The following is a 16311-nucleotide window of genomic DNA, read 5'->3' as shown; positions in this document are numbered from 1 at the left end:
ACGCGTTGGCTGTGCCGTTGTATGTGAAAATAAAGAATATATTTAGAATAAGAACAGAAGATCTACGCATTTTATAGACTCTTTTGTATCACTGACTTCATTGAGTGCGCCTCTCTACTCTTCTATATCATTTGTGAATGGGCTTAGTGGTCCCTCCTTGGTACCGCCTTGTCTGCATTTGTAACCTTCTATAACAACTGGACTTTTTTCTTGTGTTGTTAAATGGCCAGCTTTATGTAGTCGGTGAGCACTACTTTCTTTAATCGTCTTCACCTATTCCACCCACGACATTGCACCACGCTGCACGCTTTTATATTATTAGTAACATATTTATTTAAATTAGAGTGCAGGCCGCTTTCACTTTAGCAGCAGCGCTACAGAAGTTTCTCAATCCATTTTTTTCCACTTTGGGTGAAAAAGCATCATAAGCGATTTCACTTAAATGTTAGTCGCGCCCCTTTTTTTAGACGATGCTCACTGTAACCTGAATACGGCAAGCAGCATCGCCACCATTAAAGTGTTGTTGCATTTGCAAGAGATAGAGCTATTGGCATTATAAATAACAATGCCTTTTATATATGTGCTTTTAAAAACAAATAAATAAAAGGCATAGTCATTTACAATGCCAATAGCTTAAATGCTCGCAAATGCAAGACCTATTGCATTGAAAATGCTTGTTTTTACTTTGGAGCAGGCCACCCACACATTATCTCAAGGTAACAAATTATACAAACTCATTCCCCCATCACCTTGACACATACAGGCGTCAATCCTCATACGTGGTTGGCCATAAGCTTGCTTGAAGGGGGCCTGTAGTAACCTACTTGTAGAATTCTCAGTATGCTCTGCATGGCAAGAATTCCAGTGTAGAGCGCGGGACCAGTGCAAAGTCTTCTGGACTGGCAGTTATCTTGAGGCTGGTGTGGGAGCTCCGTGTCTTCCTGTGTACCTCGTGTACCAATAAAGTACGACTGAACTATCTGTGTGGAGGCTACTACTTTGCAACACTGGCGAGGAGGATGGGATATCCCAGTGACGATACCACAATATGCCACAAAACCACACAAACAATAGGACTTATGGATTTCTGACTGCGAGGGGTGCAAGAAAAAGTGCCTTTCTCTCTTTTCACTGAATGGAGCCTATACATTCAAAAACTTCTACCGCTTTTCATCAACTCCAGTAGAACATTGTCCACCACAGCACCAATCCCCACAAACTTCACTTCTCATCTCCAGGCAAGCTATCGGAAGGGAAACTCAAAGCCAGAAACATAGTGATGCCTTTCAACTTACCTTTTGTGTTAGATAAGGAGGACAATGTCCCCCGAAAACATCTAATCTCAGGTCTCTAAGTTGCTCAGCAACCCAAGGACCGGATCAAGCCCTAACAGAAGGTAGTCATAGGTCTCCTACAGGCTACTAAAGTGGTCTTTAAGACGGACTCCTCAGCAGCAATGGCACCCCATCTTCTCACTAGTGGCCTTTAACCTCTCGGATGCTCATGTCTAGGTCAGCTCGTCATGAGCCACGGCGCTCCGGTGCTCATGACGATCTGAGCTAGTCATGACCACGCCTGTTCCGTAGAACGTTCGCACGCTGGGCTGATTCCCCTGCTGTGCTGAACGTTCCATTGGAACGGGCGCGGTCATGACTAGCTCAGCTCGTCATGAGCACCGGAGCGCTGTGGCTCATGACGAGCTGACCTCGTCATGAGCATGGGGGCGCTGTACGCGCCCCCGCCCCCCAGCACAGCGGGGGAATCCCACCAGCAGCGAAGGGGTTAAGACAGTTGGTCTCAGCATCAAGAGCATCCATAGGAAAGACCACAAATGCATAATAAAGCAATGTACTAGCTCCAGAAGAACCCCTCGGATCAGTCAAACAAAATACAAGCCATGTGCTTGGACACACTGCATCGCTAAATGTTGAAACCCCTTCAGTTTAGACGCACACCTTCAAATACAGTCTGATAATGGCAAGTAGGCAAACAAGGTGATCATCAGTCAGAAGCTTTTAATGCACCCCGAACACTTTCTGTGACAACAATTGGTCGTTTTTTAGGAAGAGAGAAAGTTAGATCTGATTTATAATTAAAGACTATTTAGTGGTATGAATAATTTGCAACCTAAATTAATTTGTTCCGTTTTACATAACTGTGTTTATCTTAGCATAGTCAAACTAGGGCAAAACACAGTGTTTTCATTTCTCATCGACTCCACACATGCTAAAATGTGCAATGAAACATTAATGAATGTAATAACTATTTTAACCCAGCTTGCTCTCTATGTATGAAAATGTTATTTTATGTAGTCTCTGGAGGAAGCTTTCCTCTTTAATGTTTAAATTTTTTCCGTTCCATAAGTCTATCATTGTATTATGTGTAAGTATATTTGTACTATCAAATCCGATAATGCCAGGGCAAATCGGCTAATTATAATTAATCTAGGAGCTAGTTTTAGGTATTGTTGCATTTTATTCTGTACTGTGATTTGTTGACCCTATATAACATTTTGCTTACTTCATGACGACAGCATGTTTTAATGTGTATTTTCCAATAAAAGAGGACTCACTTTGGAGGTGAGCCAGAGTTGCTTTCCTGACGGTTAGAGGGTAGATTCACATTGATTTATTGCATGTTCTGGACTTAGAAGAATTTATAATTCTATTGAGGAAGACCCCAAGTCAGATTTTATGCTGTATTTCCGATTACTGCAATTTATTTGAGCCTTATGCTAAATCCGTGTATATGATTTGAAATGAATTTTGACAGACTTTTTTAGATGAATCATATTTTGGCTTAAGCAATGAATGTTCATTTTTAATAAACATTCATGGATTCTAACTTCTCTCTAGTCTAAAGAAGGCTTATTTAATGGATTATGCTACTGGATATGCCATCTAATTCACAGTGTTGTGTATAGGAAAACAAGGGCCAACAGGGTGCCTGGCTGGGCCCCATGTGAGTACCTTCTCTGAACACACTTCCTTGTGGTGTGCACTTTACACTCTGACAGTTAATTCACAAATATTCAGGTGTCCCTCCAAGTTAGGTCCTGAAGAGACCCCCTAATTGATGGTGGGGTCGAAACGCTGTCGACCCAAATCTAAAAACGAACCATTCCCCAGGCCGTACCATTGTACTAGAAGGCTGTGACTACCTGCTGAATATTTATGTTATGGTCGTTTTTGTATTTTTGAAACCTATTTTATGTCACAAATTGTCACCTTTTTGATAAGTAGGTTCTATGTTCACTTGGGACACAATGCAAATTTCTTGATTAATTTGATTACGCATTTAGATAAACAGGTAATATTCATAAATGTCTTGTTGTATACGGTTTCTTTTCTCTCTCCGACATCGTTGTGTTCATGAATACTGCCATTGAGTTAACTACTAACATACATTACACACATTGTCCACAGGAACCACTGCTCCTAAATTCATAATGTGGCACATTTTCTCAAATGTTCTTGATGACACCACTCTAGATCCTGCCTCGGCACTTTCTTTAGATTACTTCAACACCAACACTACATCAAAATGCACCGAGTTCCAAGGCAGAGCTGGTATACTTTCTAAAACAAACAACTTTCCTCCAGAGATGGCCTTCAAAATTCACGAGTGTCTGATGGAGATTTGGAGACAAAAAACGTGGTATTGGGGTGTCTCTCCAGGATACAAGATACCAGTATTTATTCTCTTTCCAAAATCATCTTGTGCCCTTTTCCTTATAGAAATATCAGCCTTTAATCTTCTTTCAAAAATGCTAATAAGTTGACTAATGTGTGCTGCAGCTCTGACATCTTCTAACATTAAACCGAATAATGAAAAAATATCTAATTTAAAAAAATAAAAAACATAAAAATAAAATGTTTAATTTTAAAAGCCATCCTACTACCACTATTCTTTTTGCAACTGTGTGGATAAAACCAAAGAGAAAACAAGTGCCACCTACCGGGTCCACGGAGACTCTGCGGTTCTTGCTTGAAACAGCATTTTTCTGTGTGGCAGGCCGAGGGGTGTAGGTCCGTGGAGGCACTTGTGGGGGCATGGTCTTACTCCGTGCCACGGGCTTCCCAGGTGTATCCTTCTCAAAGATGCTCTTGCTATCCTTCCAGCCCCGTGTGGCCTGCCGCAGCAGCTCCGCGTCATACGTGGATTTCAGATTCAGCTTCATGATGGCATCGTTGATGCCGTCGTAGTTCATGAGTCGCAGGTCTTCCTCCTCAGAGATCCGGCGGTCCAGCAGTTTCCCAGAAGAGCCATTCTGCTCCGAGCTGTACACATTGATGTCCTTGGGTTGGGAGCTCTTGTAGGGTATTGGAGAACTTCTGCGGGGTGGCGGGGAGCACTTCATCTCTAAAGAACTCCGTGTTGAAGTGCGAGGGGGCAGAGGAGGCGGTGACAGCTTCCCAGGCGAGGTGCCATCTTGGGGTGTGTGCTTCTCCCCCGGACCATCGTAGATGTACACGTAGTCACTGGAGGGCTCCTTGCTCCAGGACTGGGATGGAGGGTCTGAGAGCCTGGAAGAGTTACCCGTCACCTTGCCGATGAGCCCGGAGTCCTCCAGCATGGAGTTATAGTTGAGGGTGGGGTCAGAGCCAGAGAGGCCTCGAGTGATTTTCATTCCCTTGCAGTTGGTCTTCACCGATTTGTACTCCAAGACTGGGTCGTCCCAAGAGATGAGGGAATGCTCTGCGTTCTGCTTACCCCTGCCCTCCTCGTGGTGGTGCTTGTCCTGGCGGAGTCGAGACAGGGCGTCGTACTCCATCTGCAGTGCTTCGGCCAGGACCAGCTCCTTGCGACTGATGCCTAAGGACTCCAAGGTTTGCCATTGCTCTCCGCTGCCTTGGGTGGCGGACATCTCTCGCCACGGTGGAGCCCAATGCCAGGGATGGTGGAGGGACGGTGGCTACTGCCGGAGACGGTCAGGACTTAGGAGTAACAGTAGCATTGAGACAGGTGGAGTCTCCTGTGAGGGGAAGACATTAAAGCCATTAATGATCATCACAGCAGCAGACATTTACTACCAAGTGGGCACTGCAGTCATTACAAGTGAACCTCGACGACAGACATTTATTACAGACCAAGCACTGCAGACAGTCATTACAAGTGAACCTCGACAACAGACATGTATTACAGTCTAGGCACTACAGGCATTAACATAGGAACCGTGGACTGGGCACTGGTCATTATTGATTGCGTTAACCCTACGCTCCTCCCTATAACCAAGGTGTCTGGGGGAAAGTCCTGATAGGGTGGTTAGAAGGGAGTGTATCGAGCACTTTCTGCAAACAGTCGCCATCAGCAGCAGGGCATGCGGGTGGCTGCTAATAATATGCAACCAATGCACCAGGCACGGCGAGCAGCGCGAGCCCACAGAAGGCGCCAAGCAGAAGGTATCTATCGCCAACATTAAACAGATCGGCAGTCAGCAACACCAGTGAAGAGTCACTTTGCTATACACGTGCATATAACACGCTCCAGCGGCAGCAACTGCTCAAAAAGCAAAAGAAGTTAACACTGCATGAAGCGACCAAAATGTGACAGAAAAAAAATGGAGGGGAGAGTGTAAATGGGATTGGAGAAAGGCAAGAAAGAAATGTAATCGAGAAAGGCGAGAAAAGTCATCAAAGAGGGGGCTGAGGAAAACAAGTAAACGGAAAAGAAACAAGCAAGTGAAACAAAAATACTAAAATGGGGAAGGCTAGGAAAGGAGGATTGAGGAAAGCAAAACATACACGCAAAACACTGCACAACTCACTGTCCAGCGACATGCAGCCTCTCCATCTTTCCTAAAACTATCACAAGCAGGAGGCAGTGGAGTTTAGCCCTGCCCACCCCTTCCTCCTCCATCATTCCCCCAAGGAGGCACCTGCAGTGCTGCCCCTCCCTGGCCGCAGGCAGGAGCTCACCTGGCAGGAGGCGAGCAGGCAGGTGGGGACACGCGTTCTCCCAGACTATACCCTACCAATGGCTGACGACCAACAACGGGACTAGATTTGATGCTTTTGGGGAACATTGGAGCCGCCTGGCTGGCGGCATGTTGGGCGGCGGCCTGCCCGTCACCTGTCGGCAGGTGTTCAGGATGCAGTTGCCCTCTTCTCTTCCTCACAGCAGGTGCACAGGTTAGAGGCGATGCTCTCACCCCTCCTCCTTCCAGCAGCAGGTACATGTGATACACCCTGCGCTGTTATCTCGTCAGTTAGGGCTCGGTGCCCTGTCTTCTGGCAATGGTGCCAGCTGTCTCCGCTTGGCCACACCTTCCTTGCACTGCACCTAGCACAGCAGCGTCGCCTCCTTTCTCAGACTAAGAGGGGCCATTCGTTCACGTCTGAGGTTCTGAAGGGCAGGCGCTGCCACCTGAACACCAGCTCCATTTAATCCCATTTTTTGGATTGACTAGATCACTTTGGTTCTAAGCGCTGTAAAACATGAACTTGGAGTAAACCCCCATGGCGTTTTTTGTCCTTTCATTAGAATGTGGCTATTCTATCTCAGTTTGCGCAAACAAACTCATTTACAGGTAATTGAGATCGGTCTAAAGATACTTTTGAAGAGATTCCTGCTCATAGTAGCTTTTTACGAATATGTTTAAAACTTAAAAAATACCCATCTTTGCGATGTTCTCATTACTTTCTACCAACCTTGACAAATATATTTGGTCATGCCAGTAAACTACCAAGGCGGTGGCTACCCTGGCACAAATAGGGTGAGTCCCTCGAAAAGACCGGAACACGCGCCTCGACGGAGGCGGATGGGCGTTTCGGGTTGTTCTTGTTGTACTCTTATCCTTCCCCTCTTAAACCAGGGATCAGCCACAGGTTGATGGTTCCATAATGCCATAGGACGTTCCTGTTGACAGAGTTACACTAGGTTCAGATAGCATGGCACTTTGGGTCAGACTTCTTAGAGGCCTATGCACGGTGTAGACGTTGTGAAGCACCTCTCTGACTTGTGAGATGTTTGGGTAGTCGGAGGCCAGAGGAACCCCTTGTGCCGGAAGTGGTTGGATTTCCATTAAAGGGAGGATAAGCACACATTGCTGGAACCTTAAACCCTACCAGGACCTCAGGCAGGCATCAAGGTTTTTCATTTTTTTTGTGGAACCTGCCACCGGATAGCCCTCATGTGCAATCCCTGCAAGCAGGATCCAATGTAAGGACCGTCTCAGTTCAGATTACAGCTACATTGTTACTCCTAGTGTAGGACTCTGGGTGGTCTCTCACTAGTAGACGTTGAGCGAAGGAGGTTACTTCTGTGCGGCCAGACTCTGTGTCCCTTGTATGGAACAGAGAAGTTGCCTTTCAGCTTCTCAGCAAGAATTATCCTGTACGGACCAACCCTATTTCTCTCCTTCTGTACCTCTCATGCCACTCCTCAGGTAAAATCATGTCACCTACTTCCAACCTGTTGTCCTGAGAGCGATAAACATCTGGTGGTGGAATAAAGCTGCAACAGCGCATGAACTGCGAAGGAGCAGCCATCTTAGATTTGGAGCTGGATGTTAATACACAGAGGCAATTAAACACATGACATATGCAACACTGGACATGAAATGGGACCATCTATTGAAGAGTGGCGGTGATATGAGGAATAGGAGTGGAGGTAATGGAAGAGAGCAATATTAGGTGTAAAAGGAATCCAGAAATAATTAGAAGAATGAGAAGGTGACTGGCAACATATGGAAAAATGACAAGACACCACACCCGCCTTCATTGCGGTGGGTAATACACAGGACTCGGGCACAGTGACACGTCTGCTTCCCAATATTTGAAGAGCCAGGACTGTTGATTGTTATTACGTGGATAAAAACATACATGAATCAGCACCCTGAAAATAGCTTCACTATCACTGGGCCAGTGAAGGAACAATCACTGGGTACCGGAGGATCTCTCTAAAGCAGCTGCATGGTATCCATTCATACACTATGCAAGCATTTTTGACTAAATTCTAACAAAAACTAAATAACTGACACAAGCATACTCAAAAATACAGATTCAAGCAGTGGGCTGCTGCAAGTCTCTTCTCCCTGTGAGGTTGCCTGCTGTAAGCTTGAAAAAAGGATTTTAAAATTGCCAGTTACTCTAACATCTACAGACTACCACAAAAAGATGTATTCACATTCCAGTTACAAAAATGTTACTCAAGCAACTCTTCCAGGTAAGTATCCATTTCTGATAAATAATGATGTGGTCCCACCAATGCGCTCTCTTTTTAGACCCCCTCATCCCCAAATTAATAGTACAGAAATTCAACTGAGAATTTCACAATAGTTTGAATGAAGGGGCCCGGTTGTCGGTACCAAGACCTCAAGGTATCAGTGCGAGGTGCCAGACGTTCAGCTAGTTCCGACCTACAGCCTGCTTCGTATTGCATTCTGTAACCTTCAGTTTCATTTCTTCATAATGTATTCAAAACAGTCTATTGATAGCTAATGCATTCACATAGCATGTACGAAAAATGCAAACATACAAACAAAAATGAGGAAAAACAATATTATATGAAGACTGTAGGAGAAAGTAAAGAAAACAAGATCTTTAAATAAACTGTATTAAAGAAAATTGCAATAGTTTTCTGACAAAATCGTCCAATGGTGACGACCACGTAAGAGACGACAGTTGATATATGAATACACAATATATATCCATCTTTATGCAAATTAATCTCTTCCCACAAAGTAAGCCAAGACAGCCTGTGCGGAATGGTAAGCATTTAGAATGAAGGAAAATAACATGTGTACAGCGGTAATGTTATTGTTTACCTCTCAGGGAGCAGTACCTGTACAGAAAAACACGTTTTTTAGCTCTTTACAGAACTGATCCAATCTCATTTCATGCCTAAGGCAGCATGCATATTTATTCTGTATGAAGGGCCTGTGTGTGACACCCACGTACACATTTATTCTGTATGAAGGGCCTGTCTGCGACACATGCACATTTATTCTGTATGAAGGGCCTGTCTGCGACACATGCACATTTATTCTGTATGAAGGGCCTGTGTGTGACACATGCACATTTATTCTGTAGGAATGGCCTGTGTGCAACATATGCACATTTATTCTAAATGAAGGGCCTGTGTGTGATACATGCACATTTATTCTGTATGAAGGGCCTGTGTGTGACATGTGCACGTTTATTCTGTATGAAGAGCCTGTGTGTGACACGTGCACATTTATTCTGTATGAAGGGCCTGTGTGTGACACGTGCAAATGTATTCTGTATTAAGTGCGTGTGTGACACATGCACATTTATTCTGAATGAAGGGCCTGTGTGTGACACATGCACATTTATTCTGAATGAAGGGCCTGTGTGTGACACATGCACATTTATTCTGTATGAAGGGCCTGTGTGTGACACGTGCAAATGTATTCTGTATTAAGTGCCTGTGTGTGACACATGCACATTTATTCTGAATGAAGGGCCTGTGTGTGACACATGCACACTTATTTATTCTGTATGAAGGACCTGTGTGTGACACATGCACATTTATTCTGTAGGAATGGCCTGTGTGCAACATATGCACATTTATTCTAAATGAAGGGCCTGTGTGTGATACATGCACATTTATTCTGTATGAAGGGCCTGTGTGTGACATGTGCACGTTTATTCTGTATGAAGGGCCTGTGTGCGACACATGCACATTTATTCTGTATGAAGGGCCTGTGTGTGACACGTGCAAATGTATTCTGTATTAAGTGCCTGTGTGTGACACATGCACATTTATTCTGAATGAAGGGCCTGTGTGTGACACATGCACATTTATTCTGTATGAAGGGCCTGTGTGTGACACGTGCAAATGTATTCTGTATTAAGTGCCTGTGTGTGACACATGCACATTTATTCTGAATGAAGGGCCTGTGTGTGACACATGCACACTTATTTATTCTGTATGAAGGGCCTGTGTGTGACACATGCACATTTATTCTGTAGGAATGGCCTGTGTGCAACATATGCACATTTATTCTAAATGAAGGGCCTGTGTGTGATACATGCACATTTATTCTGTATGAAGGGCCTGTGTGTGACATGTGCACGTTTATTCTGTATGAAGGGCCTGTGTGCGACACATGCACATTTATTCTGTATGAAGGGCCTGTGTGTGACACGTGCAAATGTATTCTGTATTAAGTGCCTGTGTGTGACACATGCACATTTATTCTGAATGAAGGGCCTGTGTGCGACACATGCACATTTATTCTAAATGAAGGGCCTGTGTGTGATACATGCACATTTATTCTAAATGAAGGGCCTGTGTGTGATACATGCACATTTATTCTGTATGAAGGGCCTGTGTGTGACATGTGCACGTTTATTCTGTATGAAGGGCCTGTGTGCGACACATGCACATTTATTCTGTATGAAGGGCCTGTGTGACACGTGCAAATGTATTCTGTATTAAGTGCCTGTGTGTGACACATGCACATTTATTCTGAATGAAGGGCCTGTGTGTGGCACATGCACATTTATTCTGTATGAAGGGCCTGTGTGTGACACGTGCACATTTATTCTGAATGAAGGGGCCTGTGTGTGACACATGCACATTTATTCTGTATAAAGGGCCTGTGTGTGACACGTGCACATTTATTCTGAATGAAGGGGCCTGTGTGACACATGCACATTTATTCTGAATGAAGGGCCTGTGTGTGTGACACATGCACATTTATTCTGAAAGAAGGCCTGTGTGTGACACGTGCACATTTATTCTGAATGAAGGGCCTGTGTAGACACACTGCCATTTGGTTCTCGTTTCTGTCCCGGGATCTTCGGGAGGCTTCCATGGCAGGCCTCGAAGCTCTGCTTGGGCAGCCGAGGCTTTTAATGTAAGCTGCTTCCCACACACTAGCACCATGTATCACACAGGGATACCCCGCATCCAAGGGTGGCGTGCAGTGAGAAAAGATCGAAAACGATGCGTGCTAAGTATGCGGCCAGATTTTATTTGAAAGATTTCCCGGCTTGAAGGTCTGAACAGGAGCAGCCTCGTCTCCACGACGCCCTGGAGTGAAAATGTATGTTCTGCTCAAAAAATGAGGCTAGTCAATGGGGTTTCGTCCCAGGCATCTCTGTGGGATTTACCTTTCCATCTTGTGAAAGTCATAAACTTTTAGTCTAAAATGTTAGGATACTTATTGGATGCTGGCTATCTCGTGATTAAATTTTGGTAAACGCTCTAAGAGGGTGAATAAAGCGTGCACGGTTTTTACTGCAACAAAAAAGGATATATTTAGGTAATAGGATCCGGTTAGAAGAAAAAAAGAGGGCCGCAGGCTGAAAACCAAATAACGATGAAGGCAGCCAAGAAGGCTAGAATATCGGTCTATTCTTCTGTTCTCGCAGGTAGGCCAGCTGCTCGGATGTGTGGACAGCCCTAGGCGCGCGGCACTCTCTGGAAACCCGGAGCCTGCTAAGCCCCGCCCCCTACTCCACCGAACAGCTGGCGGGAGCGTGGGAACCATGCGGGCCTCAGCCCTCGATGGAGGCCACACTCCCCTCGCCCATCACCGCACCTCCTGCTCAATGACGTCAAGGACACGAGAAGGGTGAAGAGGTAGTGGGTGGAAGCCACTCTCCACAGGCCCATCACTACAGCCCTGCCCATCACTGCAACCCCTTCACTCCCCTCGATCTTCACTGCAGCCTCGACTCAATGACGTGCAGTGGTTCAGGCGAAGGGCGCAACTAGACCCGAACTTCGGGTTTGCACCTTGGAGGGGGGCTAACATTCCCAGCCAGGGCTGGCCCTAGCACTGGTCACACACAGTTTAACAGTCTTTTTTTGGCGCTCCCTCCCCCATTTCTTCCTTCTTCATGAATTCCTTCACTACCATTCGCCAGCAATGCACCTCATCTCTCAATAGCACTTTTCTAGCAAACATTTAATTTTTTTATAGCGCTACTCATAGTTTACTCACACACTGTTCTGTGAGCTGCAATGATACACGTTCTCTGCGCTGTGTGGGTGCAGGACTGCCCATGTGAGTGCACAGCGAGCAATGAGACAGTGTGAGGGTAGGATAAGAGGAGTGACTGCAGGGTGAGTGAGGTGACTATATGAATTTGGGTGCGGATGTAAGTGCAGGGTGGGACGAATGAATGCACGGTTAGTGATGGGCTTGTTTGAGTGAGATTGCAGATTGAGCAATGAGGGGGACAGGTGAGTCAAGTGTCACATGAGTGAAGTGTGGGTAGTGTGCTTGTTTGACTGCAGGGTGAGGTATAGGGTGAACGGTGCAAGTGCATTGTGAGTGCAGAGTGATCACCGTGAGTGCAGGGTGAGCGGGTGAATGGTGTGAGTGCATGTTGATTAGTGTGAGTGCATTGTGATTGCTGTGAGTGCAGGGTGAGCGTGAATTGAAGGGCGAGAATGAGGAGGGAGTTGTCTGAATGCAGTGTGAATTTTCAAACACTTGAAGTAACTCAGCATGTTATTGACGGCGGCGTAGGGTTTCAGATATAAGTTAAACCATTGCTCTTATGGCATTAATCAGGGAACAATGTTGGTGGAAATAAGTAATGTGCTGATCCTGCAACAAACATCCAGTCTTCTGATTAGGGTTGCCAGCTCATTATTTTGATGTCCCAGCCGGTACAAAAATAAGCAGTCACCAAATGCGTTATTTTCAGCACTTATCTGTATATACTTCAAACAGCAAATATAACTAGAAAGCACTTTTAATTCTGTTCTGGGGCTGCCTGAATGATCCATGACTGATCATTAAAGTGAACAAAGAAAGAAAAGTCACATTACAAATTAATACATACCTTTTGATTTATAACCCTATTTAGTGTCAAGACAAGGTCTTTGCAGCCTCTTTAAACAACACATGGCTGGCATTTTTGTTTTGCCAACCCTACTTTATATTTCTTTTCATGAAATGCATTCTCACACTACTGCAGTAAATGTAAAATACAAAAAGTAAGGAATAGGCGGAGTGGGGCCCAGGGGGTACTGAAACCAGAAAGAAAACTATGCCTCTGTGACCAGTTTACAAAAGGTATGTAAATATGCAAATGGTCTTTAAAGACCTGTGAAAACCTCGGGCTCACTGGGAATAAGACTCTAGGCACTGCCCAGCTGAGCCCACAGCAGCTAGAGCTGCAGCAGCCTTGGCTGAGACACGACGGCGGGGGCTGATGCCCTTTTAGCACTATGGGCGTTGCGCATCTGGTTCATACAGGGGGTGGAGGTGGAGGCTGGTGGACACTGCGCTCACCTATCACGGACACTCCTGCTTCATAACTTGTCAGCTCTCAGGGATAGAGTAGGGATGGAGAGGTGGTGGCTGGAGGCCACACTCTCTAGCTCATTCTCAATGACATTTCAGGGACACAAAAGGTATGCGCGGAGCGGGGTTGGCTGGAGCCGACACACTTTTAGCTAACTGATATTTCATGGGTTAGAGAACAGAGTGATGGCTAGGGACCATACTTCCCTCGCTCAAGACAGCAGCTCGTCAGGGACACGGAAGGGCTTGCGATAGCTGGAGCACACACTCTTCTCGTCAATCGCTGCAGCACCTGCTCAACGACATGCCACGGTTCAAGGACACCAAAGTGCACTCCCCCGAGCCAGCACTAGGGCACCCTCTCCACAATGATAGGTCAAGGTTCAGTGGCATAAGTGGTAGATGCAGCTTGGCTGCAGTCCAGACTCTACTGACCCTCGCTAGAGCACTTGTTCAATGGAATATCACAGCTCAAGCACATACAAGGCATTGACTGCTGAATGCTAATTAATACCCCCAACTCCATGATATCTATTTTATTAGCTGTTTTTGTAAAGCCCTCAAATGCAACTTGAAGTAGCCTCCAACTACTTTTAGTTTAGAATATGTAAAGAGGAAAACATACACGCCATTGTTGTATCCATTAAGGATAATGTACATGGATAGTAGCCCTGGAGAGCGTTCCAGATAATTGGACGCAAATGATGTGTTTATTGCTAATGGAAGCCTTGCATCTTTGCTCTTGGTTGATAAAGCCCTGGATAAGAGCCAATGAAGCCAAAGGTGAAACAGGAAGATTGGGGCACAAGTCGCCCTTAGGAGTCTGCACATGCACTGTGAACACAAAGAAGCAGTGGAAATCTTCGGGAGCCAAATCTTAGAAAGCCCGTTACTTGGGGTAAAGCGTGTGACAGAAACAGTGGTTCCTGTGGGATAGTACTTATCTATATTGCTAATACTGTGCGCAATCGCAACAGTTATGGGTTACCAAGATTTCAGATGGAAAGGAGACCAAGAGCACTTCCGTTTGTGTATACAACAAAAAATGTTATATATTTTTTGAAAGGTATATAAATATGTACAAAAAGCAAACAAGTTGTTTCCGATACTTCTTAGTGTCCCCTGTGTAAATGGAACCAAAACAAACAAAAGAGGTTTAGAGAGTTTGTGACATATACAACTTTGTTTCCATCATTTTGAAAGACGACCATCTACAATTATGTAATAATCACAGCCACTGTATACAATAGTCAGTGCTCGTCACAATGGTTCGCTTTGCTCAATTGTCGATGACGTTTCGACCCTTCAAAGGATGTAGGGTCTCTTCAGGACAAGTCACTGACTTGTACCTGAGCAGACGGCCTGTGTGGTTCCGGCATAGTGTAGGCACGCTTTGTTTGTACCGCTGATTAATTCAGAAGAGTACATCCTGACTAGACGGGACGATCAAGGTCCCTCGTTCACGTCAGCACAATTGTAGCTGAAGCAACAGCCCCGCCCATACCCATGGCCTTGCCTTGAAAGAACTCTTACGCCCACAGGAATAACTACCTGCTCCTTACACAGGGGCACCTGCCTTGCTGTACTTATCCGTGGTTGCCAGCCCTACACCCAGTTTCCCACTCAGGGTGGCCGGCTGGGTCCAGTGTAAGTATTCCTTTACTTTTTTCCTGAAGGAATTCTTCATCCTTTGAAGGGTCAACACGTCGTCGACAATTGAGCAAAGCGAACCATTGTGACCAGCACTGACTATTTCATACAGTGGCTGTGATTATCATATAATTGTAGATGGTCGTCTTTCAATGATGGAAACCAAGTTGTATATGTCACAAGCTCACTAAACCTCTTTTGTTTGTTTTGGTTCCATTTACATTGGGGACACGAAGCACTATCTGAAAAAACTTTTGCTTTTTGTACATATTGATATATACCTTTCAAAAAATATATAACATTTTTTGTTGTATACACAAACGGAAGTGTTCTTGGTCTCCTTTCCGTCTGACATCTTAGTAACCCATAACTATTGCGATTGCGCACAGTATTATCAATATAGATAAGTACTTTCCCACAGGAACGACAGTTTCTGTCACACATAATTTAACTTGATTCCCAGAGAGTAGGGTGTCCCTTGTCCTTGTTTGCAACTTGGTGTAAAGCAGCACAGAAGGATTGACAACCACATCTCAGTTATAAAATGTGATGACAACCGCATCTCACAGTTCTAAAATTAACCGGATAAATGCTCCAGACACCAAGAATCTATTCAAAGTAAAAACTGAGACCAATGAGCAGACAAAACATTTTTTCAAGGATTTGAACAACCTAAAGACTTATAAATGAAGTAGAAACACGTTTCTACCTCTTCACAAAGAAAACATGACTCCAACCTTAGCACTAATAATTGTTAAAGTTATTTGTGATTTTGTTTTCATAACAAGAGCATAGACTCTGGAATACACAATCAGAATGTAATCCAAACGCAACTACCTGCAGCTCAGGAAACTTTCGCACACTGAACTATTCAGACCTTCATTTAACTGAACTAAATACAGAACAAGGTTGGTGATGGAATAATTGGGACACTGTTAAATCAATGCAGATTAAGTTAATCACCTGTTCCTCCAGAACCCAATTCTAATAATGTTGCACTCATCAACATTTTGGCAAGCACTTAAAAATAGCTGAAGTGACAAACTAAAGCTTTATAAAAATTCCAAATAAATAAATGGTACCGGTTGCAATGCGTAGTGGTGCAAAGGGAGTGTCAATGTGTGGGAGTGACCGTCTGTGTACCGCCTGTGCTTCATGACACTGGTCGGCGGTGTTGGGTTTATATGGGCTTCTCGAGTCAAAAGCACTTTACCTCAACTTTGGGTATACAAGCGTGGCCTGGTCTTGTGGTGTTGCTATAAGTGTTATAATTCTGTATATGTACATATTACTGATATTGTTGTAGCCCAGGGTGTACCCTGTAGCCATGTGGCATAGCAGTATTAGGATTGTGAGACTGAGCCGGGGCTGACAACATGTTGCACCGCATAAGGGTGCTATGAGGGTAGGGACGGGGTTAGAATCTGACT

At 44.8% G+C, this 16311-nt stretch overlaps 1 protein-coding gene across 1 annotated transcript in view; it reads right to left on the bottom strand.

The window, feature by feature from the left end:
* PIK3C2B (phosphatidylinositol-4-phosphate 3-kinase catalytic subunit type 2 beta) overlaps positions 1-16311 on the bottom strand; it is a 397956-nt gene that overhangs the window by 275749 nt on the left and 105896 nt on the right. Inside the window, exon 2 of the mRNA XM_086923460.1 lies at positions 3959-4975. Coding sequence (XP_086779586.1) covers positions 3959-4867 — 909 coding nt within the window. The 5' untranslated portion in view covers positions 4868-4975. The remainder of the gene's footprint in view (positions 1-3958; positions 4976-16311) is intronic.

The sequence above is a fragment of the Lissotriton vulgaris genome, chromosome 5 (assembly GCF_964263255.1).
Source record: "Lissotriton vulgaris chromosome 5, aLisVul1.2, whole genome shotgun sequence".
Taxonomy (NCBI): Eukaryota; Metazoa; Chordata; class Amphibia; order Caudata; family Salamandridae; genus Lissotriton; species Lissotriton vulgaris.
The sequence above is the reverse complement of the archived record's forward strand: the minus strand, read 5'-3'. Positions and strand labels throughout refer to the sequence as shown.